This window comes from Rhamphochromis longiceps, linkage group LG1 (genome assembly GCF_057381845.1).
Source record: "Rhamphochromis longiceps isolate RC_006_pf linkage group LG1, R_longiceps_female_GT1.1, whole genome shotgun sequence".
Lineage (NCBI taxonomy): Eukaryota > Metazoa > Chordata > Actinopteri > Cichliformes > Cichlidae > Rhamphochromis > Rhamphochromis longiceps.
Window position 1 is genome coordinate 19,581,871 of NC_140557.1, and position 22,507 is coordinate 19,604,377.

A 22,507-nucleotide genomic window follows, 5' to 3' on the forward strand; every position below is an offset into this window, starting at 1 on the left:
GCGTAACTGGCTCCACAGTTAATCGAAAAGAAGTCATGAAAATCAGTGAACCATAAACTACAGTAATTAACAGATGGAGAATGTTTTATTTGTATACCGGTTTAACCAATAAACAATAAAGTCTTATAAGGGTTGTCCAATAAATTAAGGAACTTGTTTTAAATGTTTTAAAAGGGGAGAACAATAATCTGAAACAGGATGAATCGTCTGTAAGTCTAAGACCCTGAATACATCTAAACCCCTGAAGTTTCTTTGCTTTATTTGTCTGTTAAATTATCTAAAATAAAAATTGGTTTTGGATATATTGGGTATCACGCTTAACAAGAAGCACTCTCCCAGTCGTGCTGCAATTCCCAATATCCAGAAATTCAGAGTTTAGGAGACCACTTCCAGCTACATAGAAACATGAGACCACGTCAAGCAATAACGTGTCCATTCTGTGTAAAGTGACCATGAGACTGAGTGCACATTTTACTACACATCGCACTCTTTACCTGTGCAATTGTGTAAACCCTGCACTGAAGCCACCCATGACAACTAGTCACATGAACTCACACATTAGCTGTGCTTCACCAGTGGGCCTGAAAGCCTTTTTTAGACTTCCTTTGTTCAATCAATCACCACAAAGCTCACTGCAACCAATCTATTCTCCATGTCTTTTATTCAATCAATTCTTTCAGCTTACAGTTTTGCTAATACGCCAGGATTGATCGTCTGGGTTTGTAGCGGTATACTTCATGTTGAAATGGTATCCAAGCTAATTCAAAAGGAGAGGAAAGAAGCACCAAACACAACACAAATGTGAGGGAAAAGCCAGTCTATATGAGCAATCTGTGGGAAGACCACAGCATGAAATCCAACAGGAAAGAGAGGCTGCTGGCATACTTTGCACTTCAAGGACAACAGTTTTTCTCACATACATAAATATAAAGAAATTAGAATATTTCTTAATACAAATGGCCACCTGTGCAGATTCTTGTGGTCTCAAAGCATTGCCAGAATATAAACAAACTCTGGGTCCTCTGATCACCACAGGAAAAAAAGAAATACTGGCAGTGTCCAGTGGTACCTATCAGCCTCATAGCAGATGCACCTACAGTATAAATTTCAAAATCCTATGTCCCTTCATTCCTGATTTCACAAAATTTTCTGAAAACTTGACCTCTGACCTAACAGCTGAAATCTGTGAGATTATAACTTTTCCAAGATTTTTAGTCGATGCACATATGGTATCAGTTTGAAACTCCTACATCTCTTCATTCTCAAGTTACCGCATTCACAAACTTGGGTGTCCTTGTCTCCCCGCCTGGTTGCCCGCCCGCCAAGCAGGGTGACAGCAATACCCCGTCAGCCTTTTTATGGCTGATGCGGTAGCACTATTCAAACTACTAAAACTGAGATCTGGTTTCTTGAACCAAAGTGATCTTAAAAAATAAAATGATCAGACTAATAAAAAAAATTATAATGTGTAGTATGGATAACTGGCTTGATAGCAAATATGATTATAGAAGTAATGTGAAGGTGTGTTACAAAACACCCAAACACTTTAAATGCTTCTGAGCAACGCAGGGAGTCACTACCAGAGCTCGGTGTGTGTGTCTGGTACCAACCTGAGGGAGCCCCAACCCACGCCAAGCCAAGCACGCCATCATCAAAGTCCCTGTCAGTAAAGACGTAGGCCAGGCAGTACTGATCGTGGTTCTGTTCAGAGTTGAGCTCCAAAAACTTCTCCACTCCGATGTTGGCAAAGCGAAAAGGATTGCTGGGGTCCTTTTCTTCAACTGTGGTATTGATCTGTGAGAAAGAGTTAAACAATCAAAAGGAAAAGTAGGAAAACAAAACTACCCCAATGAAGCAGATTAGTTTAGAATGATCCCGGGCAAGTAGACAGATCACTTCCACTTTTAATATCAGCAGGTTGATTTAGTTGTTATTAATAATGATAAATGAGGTCTGGTATAGATGAAAAATTCTAGCATATTAAATAATGGTAAACAAACATAATAATGTAACACTTTATGTAATTTAGGACTATAAATGGTGGCTGGCCTGAAGTTTGAGACCCTAAATGTCAAGATGAAACTCACCCTGACTCTTTTCACCATGAAGCTGATGTTACGTATGCCCTGGAAGTCCGTGCCCTGGTAAATGGTGTCAATAGCCTTTACGTGGCTGGAGATCTGCAGGGAGTGCAAGATTTTAGATTAGGAGTAACACAGGTACAACAATGAAAAAAAGCAGTGAATTATTAGGTTTAAAATAAAAAAAAATAAAAATAAAAATAAGATTACCAAATCTCTGCAGCTCCTCATCTCTGCTACAGGTTACTGGCTAAATTCCCAGCTACTAGAATAATGCCTACACCACATAAGTAGGCATTTGTTTTCAGCCTATGAATGTTAGATGCCAAGTTTGACTTTGTGGTCAGCTATGAAAAAAGCTAAAACATTAAGAATGAATGGATTAAGGATTACGAAAAAAAGGTCTCAAAGACTTTAGAGTAGGGGTGGGTTTTTATAATCGATTCATCGATTAAAATCGATTCTGGCTTGGATAACGTAAAATCGATTCATTTAAATCCTGAATCGATTTTTTTAATATAAATTTATTTTGCTTGAAATGCCAGAATCTTTGGTGACATCTCACAAAATTTCAAGAACCACCAAACAGTTAAGACAGTAAATGAGAGCAGGTACAGGGATTCTGCACATAGACTTAAACACACGGTGCGACCCGCGGATCAGAATCAGTTAGATGTCGCCTTTCTCACGGTCGGGGCTGAAAGCCGACAGCTCGCTGATCCTGATGTTTCGGCGGGTCCGCGCTTTGTGTTTACGCCCTTTTTGCGCCGATTCTAAAGCTGTTAGTTTGATCTCTCTCCAAACAATATTGACCGAACCAGCAGCAAAAGAAGATCCAAACGATTCACATAAAATCGTCATGAATTCACTCTGACTTTTACTGTTTTGCTTCCACCGCGATGCACAGCTCTCTCTCTCTCTCTCTCTCTCTCTCTCTCTCTCCCCCTCCCTCTCTCTCTCTGTACTTCAAGAACAGTTTCCCTTTCTTCATTATTCGCTTGCTTGTTACGCACAAGTCTACCGTAGTTTACAGCGCTGTCAGCCGCTGTTTTTTTCCCTTTTACATTCTTCCGAAAAGAAAACCTAATTTCTGCTGTTCAATACTGAACAAATTTAAACTTTTTAAAATTATTCAAAATGCAAAACGCTTAACCGTGTCTCTAATAAAACCGCTGTAACTTCAGAGGTAATGTTCATATGTTGATTAATGGTTTTCTTTCGTTTTTGATGTACTGCAGAATATTTTTATAAAATCCCAGGCCAGGAAAATCACCTTCATGTTTTTCTGTGTTTTATCTTCAGCTACTTTGACACAAAGGCATCTGCTGTGATGCTCACACCTTTGATAAAGTCTTGCGTGTGTCAGCTTCCTTTTTATTGATACAAAAATATGTAAATGTACTGATCTGAATTATAATATTTCTGACTGTCAAAATTTCCCAGATTTAAATCGAATCGAATCGAATTAAATCGAATCGTGGATCGAATCGATTCGGGACCTTGTGAATCGGAATTGAATCGCTTCTAGAAATCAGTGACGATACCCAGCCCTACTTTAGAGTCAGACCTGTTACAGATCGTCAACTTTTCCTTAATGTCAGGTGTGTTTCCAGAACCACTAAAAACTGCTGTAATCAAACCTATACTGAAAAAGGACAATCTTGACAAGACACAAATGAAAAACTACAGGCCGATCTCAAATCTCCCATTTTTAAGTAAGATCATTGAAAAAGCAGTTTCTCAACAGCTCAATTACTTCTTAAAACAGAATAATTGCTACGATGCCTTCCAGTCAGGTTTTAGACAGAACCACAGCACTGAAACCGCTCTGACCAAAGTCTTTAATGACATATGTCTGAACACAGACAGTGGAAAAATGTCAGTCCTAGTTTTACTGGATCTCAGTGCAGCATTTGATACAGTTGACCACAACATATTACTCAAACGACTGGAGAACTGGGCAGGTCTTTCAGGAACTGTACTAAACTGGTTCAAAACATACTTAGAAAACAGGAAATACTTTGTATCAATAGGTAACTTCACATCCGAGCAGACAAGTATCACATGTGGAGTTCCCCAAGGTTCCATCTTGGGACCCCCTCTGTTTAACATTTACATGCTCCCACTGGCACAGATTATAAAGAACAACAAAATAAACTACCACAGCTATGCAGATGACACACAAATATATATCACAATGTCACCAGGAGACCGAGGCCCTGTACAGGCTCTTGGTAAATGCATTGAGGAAATTAATGACTGGTTGTGCCACAATTTTCTCCAGCTAAACAAAAACAAAACTGAAGTAATAGTCTTTGGCGCCAAAGAAAAACGATTACAGGTCACCAGAGAACTTCAATCTATACATCTAAAAACCACAAACCAGGCGAGAAATTTGGGTGTAGTGATGGATGCAGACCTAAACTTAGAAAAACACATTAAGACAATAACAAAGTCAGCTTACTATCACCTCAAGAATATTTCAAGGATAAAAGATCTGATGTCTCAACAGGACCTGGAAAAACTAGTCCATGCATTCATTTTTAGTAGGCTTGATTACTGTAACAGCATCTTTACAGGTCTACCTAAAAAAATCAGTCAGACAACTACAGCTCATTCAGAACTCTGCTGCTCGAGTCCTCACTAAGACCAAAAAAGTGGACCACATCAGTCCAGCTCTGAGGTCTTTACACTGGCTGCCTGTCCGTCAGAGCATAGACTTTAAAGTTCTGATGCTGGTCTATAAAGCTCTGAATGGTTTAGGACCAAAATACATCAGTGACCTCCTGACCCAGTATGAACCTTCCAGATCCCTCAGGTCATCTGGATCCGGTCTTTTATCAGTTCCCAGAGTCAGAACCAGACACGGAGAAGCTGCATTCAGCTTTTATGCTCCTTATATCTGGAACAAACTCCCAGAAAGCCTCAGATCAGCTGAAACACTCACTTTATTTAAATCCAGGTTGAAGACTCACCTATTCTCAGCTGCATTTGAATAAAGCACCAAATCCACACTTTTAAGCTTAAATTTCAAAACTTACACTAACTACTGATCTTATCTATTTCTGATTTTATCTGTTTTGATTTTATATACTGTTTTGTTTGTTTGTTAAGCTTAAATTTCAAAACTTACATTAACTACTGATTTTATCTACTGTTCTGATTTTATCTGTTTTGATTTTATATACTGTTTTGTTTGTTTGTTTGTTTGTTAAGTGGGTTTAGAGCTCTGGGTAGCTCCCCAGCTGGGTCTAGACTGGGTCTAGAGAGTATTTTAAATTCAGGGAATTTAAAATAGAAAGTAGCTCGTCCACAGAAGGACTGGTAGCTCCCCTTACGATAAGGGTTCAGATCGCGCGAACAGGTGTGAAATGTGTGTGTTTAGTTAGTTTGTTTGTTTGCTTGTTTTAATCAATTTTAAATCATGCTTTTTATTTGTTTTTGTTTCTAATGTCTCTGTAAAGCACTTTGAATCACCTTGTTGTTGAATTGTGCTATACAAATAAATTTGCCTTGCCTTGCCTTGCCTTACGAACTTCTGTCCAGCTAAACTTATTAAAAGTATAAGTTACGAATTAGGAAATTAAAATCTGATGTCAGGATGTAGCAGCAGCAAGTTAGCCCAAAAATCCGACTCCACAGAAATGTTTTGATTTGGTAATCCAGCATGAAGTCACTGGGAGGCAGCAGCTAAAACAAGGGAAGGGGTGTGAGCTAATGCTAATCAGCAAATAAGCAAAACAGGCTTTTTCAAATAAAAAAAGAAAGAAAAGAAAACAAAGATTTCACATACTGCATTTCCTCATACCTGAGCAAGGACAGCCTCTTTTGAGCCGTAGCGTTTGAAGAAGAAATGGTCAGTCTGGATGTAGAGCTGACAAGTGTTTTTTTCTTTACCCGTCGCCCTCTTCTTTCTCAAAATGACAGGAGTATCTTTAGATTCCTCATCTTCCAACATTCGTGTCACATCCTGGACAGAAAACGTTACGTTATGCTTGTTATCGATAGCATAGTTCAATGGCGTTTGGGGAAATAAGCACATTTCCGGTTTTGAAAACAATCCAACATTTTTATCCCCTAAAAATTTCCCTGGGCTAAAAAGTTTATATTGCCATTTTAAGTAAGGTCAAACACTTCCACCTTGCTGTTAACTAACAGTGTAAGGTAAGGTGGAAATAAGCTCATGTAATATCACGAGTCTTGTCTGCCTGTGTTTATCTGTTCTTGTTCTCTTGTTCTTAATAACACTTACTCTGGCTGGCTCTTCTGCTGATGCCTGGTACTTCTTCATCCTCTCAAACACAGAGTGGTCTGCGCAGCCACCCTCTGAACCATACTTATGAGGGTAATCTGTCAGACAGAAGGAGAGAAACATTTTCTTGAGTGCCTTTCACCATATCCATTCAGTTATCTTCATCAGTCATTTATATCTTTATTTTAACATTCAGTACAAGAAGAGAAAGGCCCTGACTCCACTAGTTAAAAATCTGTGCAACTAGGCCTCTTTTCTCATTTATTAACAAAATCAAGGCAAAAAAAATTTGTTATGACCTGGCTCAAAAGCCACAAAATAAAGCAGAGACTGACAGAGTTTGCAGGAACATTTGGTTTCATTTTAAATTGCTTTGTAATCTGTGGGCTCTTTCACACCAATAGTTTGTTTACTCTGTTTTGAATCAGTTGATGAGTTTGTAAACTTGCCGCCTTTCCCCCTGGTTTGGTTTGTTTTCACATGGAGAAAACTTGAAGAGAACCAATTTGTGTCACTACAAGCCACCCAAACACGGGGAGAACATGCAAACTTCACAGAGAAAGGCCAAGTGGGAAGCAAACCCAGGATTGTCTTGCTGTGAGGCAACAGGCCTGACCACTGTTCCACGTACTGCCCAGGTGTTAAGCAAAACCAATAGACCACCACTGTAAGGAAATTAGGGCCTGCTCAAGTTCAATACAAAATTCAAACAAACTAATCATGTTACAGCAATGGAAAAGAAATTCTTGCATATTTACAATCACGGGCTCCACTGATCATATCTAAAAATTGAAAGTCTCTGTTTTCATATGAACAAAATACACTACGCTTCGCTAAGACTACAAGCAGATCCAGAGTTCAACACTGAGTGAAGCCTTGTGAATGTTGGATTTCAATGTTTCTGCATATTACTATTGACACCATAACAGATAATGGTGTCATAAACAATAACACTGACTTCAGAAACATGTTTCCTAAATGAAAACAGGTCCGTCGTCTCCTCTTTTAACTCACTGAAACGACCAAATACACTGTGTGTAATGTGCTTTTGAATTTTTTTCAAAGAAAGTCGTCTTTGTCCTCACAGTGAATGGTGTCTCATTCAACTGCTAATCAAAAGGCTTTTGCAGTTTGGACAGAAGTAAAAAGCTTAAGAGAAAGGCCAAATCAGAAGCAAAGGCTCCTCTGAGTCTTAAAAAAATAAATAAATAAAAAGAATCAGCCTTCTCCACCCATTTCACTGATACCTGAATAAAAAACTGTACAGAAACTTCACACAAAAAATCCCCCAGTTAGTTGTGAGCAGTTTTACTGCTGGGTACTATCCACGTACGGTTCACAGTCCTCTGAAAACCACAACATCAATGAGACAGCACAAGAGCCATCACAATTCACAGGTTATTGCCCATAAAACAACATGTGTGACCTTGAGCTTGAGCACAGTCCTGATAAAGTCTCACTGGGTGATCACTGTGTGCAGCTTTCACTAAAACATGACTGACACTGTGCAAGCAGCAGGAATTCTTGGGAAAATGAAAAATTCCTTGTAAGGTGACAAATATGACCCTCATCTAAAGCAAAGCCTTGGTGAAGATCGATTAGCTGATCACTGTTTATAAGTTTGCTTAAATTCTGTACAAATCTATAGGAAGAGCAGCAATTCCTATGAATTGTGGGCAGACAGACAAGGGCAACTGGGCAGACAGATGCCTCCTCGTGACATTAGACCTTCAAGGTTCGTAAAAATGTGACCTAATTATCTCAAAACAAGGGAGATACATTCCGACTACCTAAAAATTGTTCAGAGAAGTTTTAAAAATATGTCTGATAAATACATATTTGAGTTTTAAAAATCACGGTACACAGCCAGAAACAATATCTTGTTTTATCTTTACAACCCAGTGCAGATGTTAGCAGAGACTACATGCAGCAGAAGTGTTTTAATGAAAAACACACTTCCACACAAGTTGATGTGCTACTTCAGTCTTGATTAACAATGATGAGTAGGGAAGTAGAAAATTTAAAAGGGCAAATAAGAGTTGATTATAGTTGCAACACTAAGGGAAGAAGGATGAATTAATGAAAGCACTACATAAACAATTTCAGTTCCACTTGATGTTTCTTAGGAAATTTAAGAAGTCATAAACTCCACTGTGGAAACTGTGACAAAACCTTTTCTTTGATTACCCTCATAAAGAGTAAAGTTAGCACTTCATTAAAGTGTGGCAGTTATCCCACCGAGGGTAGTTTTCTTACATAGTTCCCAGCACTTCTCTTACCACTGAATTTCACCATTGACCACAAACTCGTGCTGAAAGCAAACATCAACTTCTTTGTCAAACTGACCTAAACTTCATGTTCAGGATGAACAATGAGGAAAGCTAGGTCTCCAGCTTTGGTCCAAAGACCACAAACAGTTTTCAGCGGGAGAAAAGTGGCACATCAGGGGAGAAGTGCAACAAGGAGCAACTTCCTCTCTTACTATGACATTCACAGAAGCTGTGAGCTTTGAATTAGAGCCCCAGGGTCACACGATAAATACTGAGCTCTACTGTAATGCCCTGGGAAACTGACTGTAAACCTAACCTTTGGTACATGCTATTGTCTGCCTGCTTATCTACCTTTGCTGTGCTAAAAATGGCAGAGATGTATCACATGTCTCAAATGCAAACCTGAGGCGGTCAGAGATTTCCAGGGAAGGCTCTTGCAATGTTTTGAGTGGTTTCTCGCTAAGGAGACGGCCCTGACGGGGATAACAGCTATTATTTTTTTGTTTTTTAAATAAGTGCACTTGCTGAACTTTTATATTGTACCATTTGTTGGTTTAATTTTTCCAATATGCATCTTCTATCTCATTAGTGACAGAATTTCATGCTCCTGCTGTTAGAACATGAATTCAACAAATCATTAGGCACAGTCTGAGACTCTAAATCCATATTTCCTAAATTTCCTTCAGCAGATTCAGATTATATACCAGTGTATGTGTTTAGACGTGTGTTTGTGTGCTAGTCTAAAGCCACCACAGGGTTCATATCAGATTCCCTGCCATGCTGCTAAATGCACCCCTGGTCAGGGAGCACTTGCATACATTTGTGCGACCAGTAGAAATGCAGAATGTCATTTAGTACACACGAAGACCGTGAGTGTAGCAGCCAACTCAACACAGAGCTTTTGGACCGGAACTTAACCTTACAGTTAGCGCACTGCATGCCTGTTCCCATATGAAAGAGCCTTCATACTAAATTTGTAAGTCTCAAGTTACTGAATTGCATTTTGACTCACGCACTGTGCACATGTTTTTTCAGCTTGGTTGAAGTCAACCTCTAAATAATTTCAGATTTGCTCATCTTCATCGAAAACACTGAGAAACTTGCAGTGTCCTGGTTCTATAGCTCTGTAGCCTGACAAAAGCAGTGAATGTAAGCCATTTACATTCTCCGATCCAGTTTTCAATAGATACCGAACACCCTGTCCATGACTCAGGATGCTGAACAATATCCTATTACTACCACTACTACTCTGTCCTTCACTCAGTTTTAAGATCATAAACTAAACTATTAAATATGACGTTCAAGTACCAATTTAGTCTCAATGTATAATAACAATGTTATTTGGACAGCATAGATATCAATCACAGCTGTACATATTCTGATCAAATGTCAATTATTTAAATGTATTATCAGCAGGCAAGACAGTCTCACATTTCAAAACAGCTGGTGTGCTACAAAAATGGGCTCATTTATGCAATTTCCCAGTTAAGATTATGGAGGAGGAAGATAAGCTTGTTACTCTTTAGAGAGCCCCCAATGGTCTAGGCCCCAAGCGTTTGTCTGGCACGCTGATTCAACAACTTCTGTTGCAACTGAATAAAAAATAAAATAAAAAAAATTCAAATTTCACTTTGTTATTTAAAAAATATAACAGAATTTTCCTTTGTGTATTTAACAATTCTTCACCAAGTTAATGACATTTGCCAGGGGTATAAAAAGAAAGCTTTTCTATAAAGAAATGTTTCAGACTTTGTAAAAAAATACCACTTGTCCAACAAGCTTCATGTATTGGTCACTATACTAAACATCAGAACACAAATGTAAATATAGTGCCTACTTACTGATGTCATCTTCGTGATAAATGACAGAGTGGAAGGGCACACTCCTGTCCTGTAGGTATCTTTCTGAAGGTTCAACATAGTATGTTCCTTGTTGGGTTTTAATGAAGCCCTCAAATCGCCCATCAACCAAAGAGCCATGTGTCAGTGTGCCCTTTTCTCCTGAAACATAAGAGGAGGAGGGTCAGCAGATGAAGACAAGTCATTTTTTTGTGTAGCCTAAAGTCGCAAGTAAATTGAAAAAAAGACTAACATGCCAAAGTGGACAAACAAACAACCACTCGAACCAAAACTGTTAAAAACAAACAAACAAACAAACAAACAAAAAACACATGAAAACCTGAAAACACAAGCGAGAAGAGGAGAGAGAGAGATGGCGATCAATATGAGGAATAAAAATGATGATGATGATAGATGAAGAAGGCTTGGCTTATATAGGTTTCTGTTTTACGGTTTTGTCTGTTGTACTGCTTCTAGAGTATGAGGTTTGCTTTTTTGTCAGGGATTTTTTCTTTGCTTGTTTTTTTTTTTCACTTTTGGATTCCGACTTTAAGTCTTTGATCGCCGTTTTTGTTTTATGGGTTTTTCATGTTATGAATTTCAGTTTTGTGATCAGTTTGATTAAAGTTTTGATTTTTATGAATGTTAGTTTTACTTCACTGCCTTTTCCTCCCTCTGACTCATTTCTGTATTAGTTTATTAGTTCCACTGTTCCCTAGTCTGACGTCTTCTTAAGCGTCACAGTTCACATCAATATTTTCTCATTTAGTCATTTCCTGTTTTGCTTTGAAATGAGGATTTTGCATCTTATTCCTTTATTTCTCCTTCTGTTCAGATCAAGATCACCTCCTCCAAAGGATCTGGCTACAGTGGGTTTTGGACTGCTCCCCAGTGCAGCTGCCATGCACAAACGAACTGCACAACAGTGCCAAAAAAAAAAAAAAAAGGTTTGATTTAAGGTAACTACAGAGCACCGGTGTGAAAACAACTTTATTCACGCTGTGCTTTTCCTGCTTTGTTACATGTGTGGATTAGTTATGCATCATGAATAACTTTAAAATGTTACTCAGTGGTTTAAAGAAGCTGACTCAGCTCAGAAAATATTCAAGGAGTATACACCTCTCCTCCCCATCTGTTTGTTTGATGCAGACCAATCACTAAAAAACAAACACCCTTGTTTTTCCTCCTGTTCATTTGAACTCTACTGGAAACAGGCAGCAGGAAGATGTCCAGGAAGGGAGGGAAATAAGAGCAGCAGGAAGAACTGGGGAAAAAAAGAAGCTAAAAATAAGTCTTGTGAGATTTGGCTTGTGATTTGTTGTTTACTCTGCACATTTAACAACGTTTCATCAATTGAGAAGTCACCCAAAAGGTAATACAAATAGGCTTTGAATTGAAAAATAACAATGCTACAAATCAGATACACTACCTTTAAAAGACACACACACACACACACACACACACACACACACACACACACACACACACACACACACACACACACACACGCGCGCGCGACTCAAGACTTACCATACAGTTCTCCACTATAAATATGTGATGTATCAATCGGGTTCTCCTCCCCTGACACCTCAATGACAAGATCTGGAGAAAACAGCTTTGAATCCCTCTTCATCCGCAAGTTAAAATGTCTGAAAAGAAGAATAGGAAACAATGTCCAATTACATTAAATGTCTAACACCACATTCAAACTTTGTACATTCCTCTGACTGTTGTCCACATTTACATGTGGACAACAGTCCTGCAGACAGACACTCATAATTCACAGTGTTGACAGTGTTTTTGTCATCCTCTTACTGAAAATTTTTAGAATAAAGGACCACAAACACTGGAAATCTACGACAGGAAGCTGAGAAAGCAGCCTTATTTACTTCACTAATGTTTACAGAGGTTCACCGTTCTAGTGTTGTTACCGAGTAGGCAGCTCAGTGAGTCAGACGAATTATGTCACAAGGAAAACCACATGAACCTTGCAAGTGCACAGACACTGTTTTATGTAACACTTTCAGTGGAAATGATGAGAATGATGTAAAAGGCAAAAAGGCAAACGTCACATGGCGCTCACATGAGGCACTTCTGAGAAGTTAGTGGTTCTAAGGCTTGAGCAGTTCAGATGCAAACTCCTTATCAGAAATCTCCTGACAAATTATAAATTCCTCCACATGACTCAGTATTAACCTTAAATGGCTCAAGACCTTTTTGGCTTTGGTGTGTTTACACAATCATCAGTAAGGCCAAAAAGCTGTTCACAGCAGGAAATCTTTAAGCTAAAGTAGGCTGTTTAACAGATTTTGAAAGTACTCCACACCTTTTTCTTTTTTTTTTTTAACTCATTTTAAATACCACAGTTGCCCTTATAGGCAGGCATGGTAATGAGATTAATCATAGTCGGGCAGGATGTGTGCATGTTCTTCAATCCCTCAGCTGCACATTAGTCTCCAAACCAAAGCTAAGATAATCTCAGGTCATAGAGGACATAATACTACTGAGAACAAAGTGTATGCTGTGAAGTTTTCTTGATGTTCCAGTATACAGGTTTGTTTCAGACTAAGGATCTTACAGTAACATTTCTACACAACAATCATGGAAACATTCATAGAGCAAAACAAAATGAAAACACAAAATGCAAATAAATGCTCTGAGCAGTACAACGTGTCAGGGAGTGTCTGGCAGAGTTAGAAAGCAAGGCATTATTCATGGCTCAGACAGTTCAGGATTTCCCTCCCCAGGATGACTTTTTGACCTGCATTCAGTTTTTCCCAGTCCAGTTTTCATTTCACACCCCTTTTTTATTACTGTTTATTTTCCATGTATTGGTTCATTGTACCAAATGATATGCTGAATGAAACAGCCTTGCTTTTGGTTAGTATTCAGTTTGGTAAAAACTTTGTTATGTCATTAGGAATGCTTTTTATAGATACAAACATGTATAATAACCTAGACGGATCAAGTAGATTTGCAGTCAAACACAAGCTGGCCTCGTCTACAGATTTTCTGCCCAAAGAGCATTTCAGCTGAAGCCAAGAGAAAGAAAAAGGATCAAATATTTGACACAGAAGAGGAGACGATGAAATAAGAGAACTGCTAAACCTGTACGACAATGGCTGCAACATGACCTGCTGTTTGAAGTCGGCAGTGTTACACAGAGATAGCAACAGATACAGTATAGTTTCCTTGGCTTATTACTCATACTGGCACTAAAACAATAAATCTGCCTTCATAAATATAATTCCGGTCACAGCCAAAGCAAATTATTCACTTAGAAATATAACCTGCACTGTCATGTATTTAGAGTTAGTCGTCAGGGATTGAGACACTGTCTGTGGTTGGGTTCAAAAAGAGAATGACTAGTTGGTAAGAAGCCTTACAAAGTCTAAAACCTAACTGCCTTCTTTGCAACATTTGCCTCCTCATCTTAGAAGTTAACACCTCTGCGACAACTTCCCCACAGCAGCCAGGTGTACCACTGAAGTCACAAACCACTGGTTATTCTGTTATAAAAAACTGTTCTACACTTAGGATGTGGCTGCTCTTGTTTCTGAAGCAGTTGAACAATACAGTTTTGGCAGTGTTTCCTGTGTATCGAGAAGCTTGGCAAAGAGGAATCGTGGGTTACATCTTTTGTATTGCAATAATAGCAAAAAAGGTGTATAGAAATACACTAAAAAGCATCTAAAAGGCTTTCCTATTCAGAATTTCCATCCCAAAGTTCATGAAGCAACAGACTGCAGGGGCTCAATCATGTCTGCCACAAGTCGTTGACACCCATGTGAGTCAAGGTTCAGAGCGCAGCAACTCAGTAAAGGAGCTTAGTGTGTTCAGAGAACAGAGAAGCAGGAAATCCGAAGAAAGGGGAGAAAACAAAGCAGTAAATGAAGAAGTAAGACTTGAACAGTTGGCTTGGGCTTTGCAGAACAATGCAGCTTAACTGCACCTGTATATGTGATTTAGCTATCTTAGCAGGTTTAGTGGGAAGCATGTCTCTCCTGCAATGTGTGGAAAAACAAACACATTTAGTGTGTTTCTAATCACTAAACTATAAAGTGCCCTAGACAAAAAAGAGAAAGAAAGAAGAGACCAGAAAAAATACCAACAAATCAACATGGGCCGCAAGACAAGAAGAGAGGAATCCAAGGATAAACCCAGTGGTACTCGTCTCACAGCAGCAGCTCACTGCTAAATTATTCAGACAAATCCCAATTGCTGAACATACTGAATCAAGCATCTGACAGTCATCCACTGCTTAGTAAGCAGGCCAAGCACACAGAGATGGGGTGCCCTCAAGACATTTCTACAGAGAAAATTCCAACTAAAAAGGGGGCAATACCTACTTATCACTACATAGAGCTCTATTTACAATATTAAGTCGCTTGGTTACAATGAATCATTGTAAAATCATAGTATTCCCAAATTACTTAATTGGAAGAAATCAAATCAGGTCAGAAGTTGTTAAATATCAGTGCAGAAAGTGGGAAACAAGGACAACGAGAGGAGAGTAAGAGATGAAATCAAGACATAACTGGGAAGCAGTCCTAAGAGATTCTGGTTAAAGTGGTAAAATGTGGTATGAACCTTAACTTTAACATTCATTAATGGATAAGCCGCATTGTTTGACTGCTTCAATAATAATAATAATAATAATAATAATAATGTTTTTTGTCAAATATTTTTATAATTAAGGAAAAAAAACACTTATGCGTCTTATTAATTCATTATTAAGCTATAAACTACAAAGAAATGTGAATTATATCACAATCACAAGCATTGCATTAGCACATGCTTGCTATGGCACTTCACTTTGTAAAGAAGCCCTACACAGAGACCCTGTGACTTGCCTTCTTCTGTCACCTGATCTGGCCACAAATACTCATGCGAGTGGGCATACAGAAGAACGCTTTTCTCTCGTTACAACAAACCTCTACAGTGCCAAACAGCCTGGCCTTGAGTTTTCACAGAAGGGAGAGTGTTAGCCTTAATTTGCACACACTAAATGAATTCAGTCAGGACATAAGACACAAGCTTAATGTCAAGTGGCATAGTATTATAGTCTGTGGTACAGCTACTTTTATTAATATTATTGCTCAGCTTTGAAAAACTGAAAGAAAGTGGTCAATTATTAGTTCACTTTTTGTTTTGTTTTTTTTACCACATCTCTGTAGCTCCTCATCTCTGCTACAGGTTAATTCAATTCAGTTTTATTTATATAGCACCAACTCACAACAACAGTTGCCTCCATACACTGCATATTAGAAGATAAAGACCCTACAATAATACAGAGAAAACCCCAACAATCAGATGACCCCTAGGAGCAAGCACTTGGCGACAGTGGGAAGGAAAAACTCCTTTAACAGTAAGAAACCTCAGCAGAACCAAGCTCAGGGAGTTGCAGCCATCTGCTCTAACTGATTATGGATGAGGAGAAGAAAAGAAAAGAAAAGTTCTAGTATGCAATGCGATGTGAACATCAAGCCTCAAGACCTCTTAGTTAAATCTAGATATTTCTAACTGGCATGATAACTAGCAACTGTCAGACATGTCTTGTAAATTATCTTGTACAAGTAATACCTGACACACAGTTTTAATATGTACAAAGGTTTCTACACTCCATGTGATACTGCAGAAAACTGGACACTTTATAACTAAGTGTCCACTTATTTCAAAGAAAAATCTAAGAAACTTTTTAGAACTCAAATGTAACAGGTAGGCAGCATTATCTGTGCAGTTCTTGCTCCTTAATGCTTCCATAATATAAATCATACTGATGTACAGCAGGTATACTGCAGCCGTTTTTGGAAACTGCAGTATGCTCAGAGAGTTAAAGTGGTTATCTCACCAAAACAGGCAGTAGAGCTACATGACTTTTCAAACTAAGTTTCGCTTTTGCACAATGTGCAAAATGTCTAGTCTACAAAAATGAAATAAGCCTGCAAGTGTGAGCTTCTTCATTTAAAACACTCAAATTTTACTCATATGCTTCAATATAACCTCAAACAGACAACTGTGCCATGTAAAGTAAAAAACTCAGTTCAAACTAAAAGTGGAAGCATGACAAGCCTCCTTCGCACAGTGGAATACGAACAGTGTGTCTCCTTAACTCATTCACTGCCATTGACGTCTATAGCCGTCAATTGCAGTGAATGAGTCAATGGGTTTAACGCATTCACTGCCAATGGCTGGTAGTGAATGAGTTAAATTCGGAGCCTCAGACCAATCTCAGTTCCAGGGCCATAGATAAAAAGCTGCCTCACTTTACAGTGGCAACCTATATAACAAGACAGGGAAGTAATTGAAGGAAAGCTCATACGGTTAAAGAAGTGATATCCACTTACGCAGTCAAAAATCCTGGATTTAGGATGCTGAATACAGTCGATCCCAAGCATGAACCACCCAGCCTTATGTATTTGTGGAGTAAGCAGTGGACCATTTACTGCTCCTGCTGCTGCAGATTCTAAGGCTTTTACTTACAAGTGAGCTTTTATGATTCACAAATGATGCAGATGATTGAGCAGAATCTTTCCTATAAGCTGAATTTTTTGAGAGGAGATCATATTTTCTGGCCAACCCAATAAGGCAATGCTAACAAGTTCTGCAAGATTCAGCAACAACTGGAAAAAGCGCAAAAGCTGGGTAAAAAGCCACTGGTATCAATATACCAAAAAACTGAAAGAAAGGACAAAAGAAAAAAAAAAGAATTAAAAAAAATAAATAATAATAATAATAATAATAATAAGGAATGAAACAGTATCACTGCACAAAACGTCAGTAAAAACATTAGCGAATATACTGGAATCAGAGTTTATAACCGCAACTAATTTAAATATTTTTTAAAAAGGAAAGAAGAGACAGGGGGAACACGCTTCAGCTGATTCATGAATGTTTGAGTTGCATAGTTTGCATCTTCCCTACTGGCAACATGTGTTTCAAACCCACAAACACAACAACCAGCTGATCTGCACAGACTTAGACAGAACATAAATGAGTAATCCATAACCTGTGACAATAAAACAAGATTATAAACTGTATTGTCATAATATTTTAGCAAGTACTCAGAAATAACTACACATAATAAACAGATGCTTGTTTCATGTGCCTGAAAAAAATATTGGCCAATATATTGGAATTTAAAATCACCAAATATTGGTATTGATCTTAAAAATCATTCAGGGTCTAGTTTCATAAATGTATTCACATAGACGGGGCTAGAATAAATAAACAAACCAATCAATGTTGCTCGTCTTTGGTTTTGTTGAGCATTTACACAGTTTTGTCTTACAGTGCCTCTTTATTCAGTAAATATACCTGTCTCACAAAGACATGGACTGCATGGACACATTTAAAATGATTGGATGTCATGCTAAATTAGAAATTCATTCGTGTAGATTAGGAATAATACAAGCTCCAAATTATTATCATTGTGAACATTTTGACCAAAAGAAGGGAACCTGTGGCTAACAAGGTAGACCAGATCCCTGGTTCTTCCAGTCTACTCCTGCATCCCAGATTTCAAGTTAGTATGCTTCAGAAAAAGCAAGAAAAAAAACAAGTTTTGTTTCAGTTCTTAGCAAGGCTCAGCCAGTCAGGTATCACTAGCAATACAGCATTTTGTTTAAATTTTCTTTGCACTTAAAACACATTCGTGGCTAGAGCCTGCTCACTCCTCTGTGTATGCCTTATTTAGTGAGTCGCAAATACACAACAGTGGCAGTACAGATTAAAAATAAACGGTTTCCCTATCATTTTATGTTCAGTGTCCCCATTTGGATTGCTAACAACGGGCTTTCTGGGTGGAAAATCCAAGTTGAGGGGGCATTTGTCAAAAAACATTCCAACTGGGAACTCACCATACAAGTCAAAGTGTCCTTGGGCAAGATATTGAAACCCAAGTTGCCCCAATGTATCCACTGGAGTGTGAGTATGTGAATTTTAGACAAAGCGCTTAAAAATGCAAATGTTAAAGCCCTGCGTGAATGTGTAAATGAGGCTGTCACAGAAAGTACTCTGATTAGAAAAACACTAAAGTAGTATGAGTCCGATTGCCATTTTAAAAACAAATGTTTAAATTCTTAATAACCTTTTGAAAACACACCTAAAAGTACCTTCTGCAAAATGAATTAACAGCATTGACTGCTTTAACTGCGTTTCACAAGTTCATGTGAAAATGTGTAATTCTTACACATTTTTGTTGCAGTGTTGTTCCTTTACAGGAGATGGCAAAAATTCAGCTGATACAAATCTGGGAACATTTGTGTTGTTGCCCGTTTCCAAAACAAGGGTGGCACCACTGCACTCAGATGACATGGGTTTGATGAAGGGTCATCCTTGGATAATGTATATAAATGAAAACTGAATCTCTCAGGTTAAAATGAAACATGAAAAAACCTGAGTTTGAACTTTGAGCAATGAGTCTTATCTTAAGGACTATAACTAGTATCTTAGCCAAATAATAAAGAGATATTTTCCATTGACCTTTCTACAACTCCCTCTCTCAGCTCAGCTCTGTATATACAGCCACAACCAACACAAACTGAAACCATGGTGAGCAAATTAATTTCCACAGTAATTTATTAGCTGTACATACTTAATAAGAAAACAAGCCATGTCTTATCTTGACGAAACCTGATAAATATCACCACAACACACAAAGCAGTAAGAATTTATGAAAAGGTGTTTCACATTACTAAAAAAAAAAACCAAAAAAAAAAAAAAAAAAAACCCACTGAGTAATAAAAATAAATACTTCTTGTTTGATCCTAGGGCTGGAATATAAATTACTGATCACAAGAATAATAGACTTGGACATGAACTGAGTCAGCACAGAAAGAAAGAGTGACTACATGAGGAAGGCTGTGTGTGTTTCTACTTAAACTGACCTTCCGTGTGCATGGAAGTCCAGCTGCACGGTGCTGTCTTGAGGAGAGAGCGCCCTTTTAGCTCTCTGGTGACGGCTGTGCAAGGCTTCTGTGTCATATGATAAACCCTCATAGTGGCGAATATACTTGTTCAAAGGGTTCCCAAACTGACCTGAAAGAGAGTTCAACAGCTTTTTAGTACTGGTCAACAACAGTATCAAAACGAATAGGTTTTTATATTGTTTTATTAATCAAATGATAATTAAAATTTCATTCACGTATCGCTGACATTTTTCCACTGTAGATTAGCATGTAATTCTGAGATAATTCGTTTTTATCATTTCTATCCATGATTTTCCTGACGTGCCAATCTTTCAATGGAAATGGCCTATGGAGCAATCGATCTCTACAATACTGGCTAGCTTTAGTACAAGCCCGCACTCGCTAAACATGCTTAACAGGCTTATTCAGCCAATTGCTATAACATCCCCTGAGGTAAAACCCTACCGGCATCCATACCGACCCTTTTCTTTGTTCTTTTCACAAAAACAAAGCTAGTGTTCAGTTTAAAATACAAGTGAGGAGCACATGATACGATCAGGTGACGAGGGTCTGTTTCAGTAGTACTGTATAGCATTGTGTGAGCTTGTTGCAGGCTGCTTAAATGCTAATCTACATTCAAAGGGGTGTGTGTGTGTGTGTCCATCTATCTGTCTGTCTGTCGGTGTCTGTGCAACTCTGGTGGCCTTAAAAAAAAAAATCCTCAGCTATGACTCAATTTAAGGATTTGTTAGTAAGATCAAGTTCTAATCTTTTTGTACTGTAGGATTTTCTGCACATGACTAAGAGATACCTAGACTCAAAAATGCAAAAATAGATGATGTAGATGCTCCACATTATCTGCATTTTTACATTGCACTGTTCTGTTGACAACTACATAATTTCCATGTCAGTGGGAGGCATAACTCCCCATACAGGGAGAGGCTGCTCCAGGCTAGCATGAACTTGTCTATGAATGCACTTAGAAAATATTTCAACAACCATCTTCTTTAGTCTCATTAAACAAGGAAAATAATGTTTGCAAACTACACAGACAACACAGATCAACCTTTGCAGGAGGTCTCACCAACTTCATTCGTATATTATGTATATAATGAAGTATGCAGTGTGTGTGTGTGTAAGATATCATGTCACATTTGACCTCTTTATGTACACGGTTTCAAAAAGAATGCTGACAGGTATCTCCGGATGCCTTCACGGTAGAAAAACATGTTTCTAAAACAACTCTGAGCTTGTATGATAAATCAGTCATGCTCTCCATCTAAAGACTCTGGAATGAAATCTTTTAGCTTATGTTAAGGGTTACAGAGTTAAGCCAGTTGTAAGAGCAGGTTAACATTTTATGCAGCTTTCAAATACCTGAGAAAACTATCACTAACAAAAAATGTACCATCTTACTGCAACCCACACACACACACAGGTTATTGTTGCAAAACAAATACAAGAACCACGCCAAGAGCGCAAACGTCCGCCAAGGCAGCTCACTCTCTGGGCAGTACTTACTTTTAAGGGAGTAGTTTTGTATTTTCTATATATTCATTGTGTTTTCTTTGTTTTTAATATACTTTATGTTTGTAGTGCAGTGAAAATATGGATATGGCACACTTTATTTTAATTAAGACCTTGAAGACCTTGGTGGATGTAAGCCAAATATTAAATGATTGATAGCAGTACCCCACTCCACCTCCCACAAAAGTCGATCAAAATTCACCCAAAACTTTTCAAGCTAATCGTGTTTACAGGCAGAATGACATGCAAGCAAACATTACCAAAACCTCCTGGGCAGCGATAAAAGGTGGAATTGTAAACATAAACAATATAACAAAATGTAATGTTGTTTTACTTACTAAAATCTCTATATAACTCTTGATTCCCATACACAGACATCTTACTAAGCAGGTTTTTTTCATGTTGTGTGTAAACATCACATCCTGAATGTTACAAGCCTGAAAAGAATCTAAAATGCAGGCAGCTACACAATGTTGAAAAGGTTAAAAAGACACTTCCTTCTCTCAGTGACAACAAAGAATTCAAATCAACTATATTTAATGAACTACTCTTTATTACTAAAAATGTGTTGATCAGGATGTTTCAGGAAGTTAAACCAGATCAAATAGGTTTAAACATCAAACCAGTACTATCTGAGTTAATTTGTTCCACGTCATTGCATACCTCACAACTCATACTACACACACACACACACACACACACACACACACACACACAAAATCCAAAAAAGGTAAAAAGCGAGGATTGCTCTACTCGCATGTCAACATTCCAGCCAAACTGAAATACAACATTGACTGGACTACCTAAATTGTAGCCATAAAATACACTGCATTCTTAACATAAAGTCATCACTACCATGTGAATATGCATGTATTTAATTTCTATCCAGTTTTATTTATATAGCACCAAATCAGAACAACAGTTGCCTCAAGGTGGTTAACATGTTAACGTAAAGACCCTACAATAAGAGACAAAAACCCAACAGTCAGACAATGCCCTATGAGCAAGTCCTTGGCGATGCTGGGAATGAAAAACTCATGGCTCAAAGGCTCATGGAGGGGCAGCCATCGCCCCAACTGGTTAGGGGTAAGCGGAGGAAGACAGGAAAAATGACATGATGTTGTGTATGTGATTTATAACATAATGTACACAACCTTTATGTGTATCTATAATTTATAAAATAGCATGCACAAAAATTGGAATTCAATTGAGATTTTTAATGCATTTTGATTTCCAGTGGTTGCAAAATACATTACTTTCAAAATGAAGCTCTTAGTTGCTTACATTAACATCTCTATTAATACCCTACATTAATCACATCAGTTGGTTCCTTTGGATTGCTTTCTTTTACTTTTATTCTTCTTCTGTTTTTTAAAACATTTTCCATTTTTATTGTAACAATAAAAAAATACAATAAATCATTATGTGACAATACTATCCAACACTATTAGGAACTACATAGTTCACTTCAGACTGATAGCAACAAAAAATTCATTTCAACTGCCAGTGAGTTTTACTGAAAAGGCATCATCACTACAGAGCAATCTGTTTTCACTCTCAAGTCCTGCAGGAAAGTGCAAGACAGAGAGAGAGAGATAAAAAACCTGCTGACAGGAAGCAAAGACATGGT

The 22,507-nt window shown here is 38.0% G+C and overlaps 1 protein-coding gene across 1 annotated transcript in view; it reads right to left on the reverse strand.

Moving 5' to 3' along the window:
- The window catches only part of adam10a (ADAM metallopeptidase domain 10a), a 31,973-nt gene that overhangs the window by 6,245 nt on the left and 3,221 nt on the right, over positions 1 to 22,507 (reverse strand). The window contains exons 2-8 of the mRNA XM_085401670.1: positions 19,330 to 19,480; positions 11,972 to 12,090; positions 10,445 to 10,603; positions 6,334 to 6,431; positions 5,890 to 6,051; positions 2,088 to 2,180; positions 1,611 to 1,794 (exon numbers count right to left, since the gene is read on the reverse strand). Of these exons, the coding sequence (XP_085257796.1) occupies positions 1,611 to 1,794; positions 2,088 to 2,180; positions 5,890 to 6,051; positions 6,334 to 6,431; positions 10,445 to 10,603; positions 11,972 to 12,090; positions 19,330 to 19,480 (966 nt within the window). The remainder of the gene's footprint in view (positions 1 to 1,610; positions 1,795 to 2,087; positions 2,181 to 5,889; positions 6,052 to 6,333; positions 6,432 to 10,444; positions 10,604 to 11,971; positions 12,091 to 19,329; positions 19,481 to 22,507) is intronic.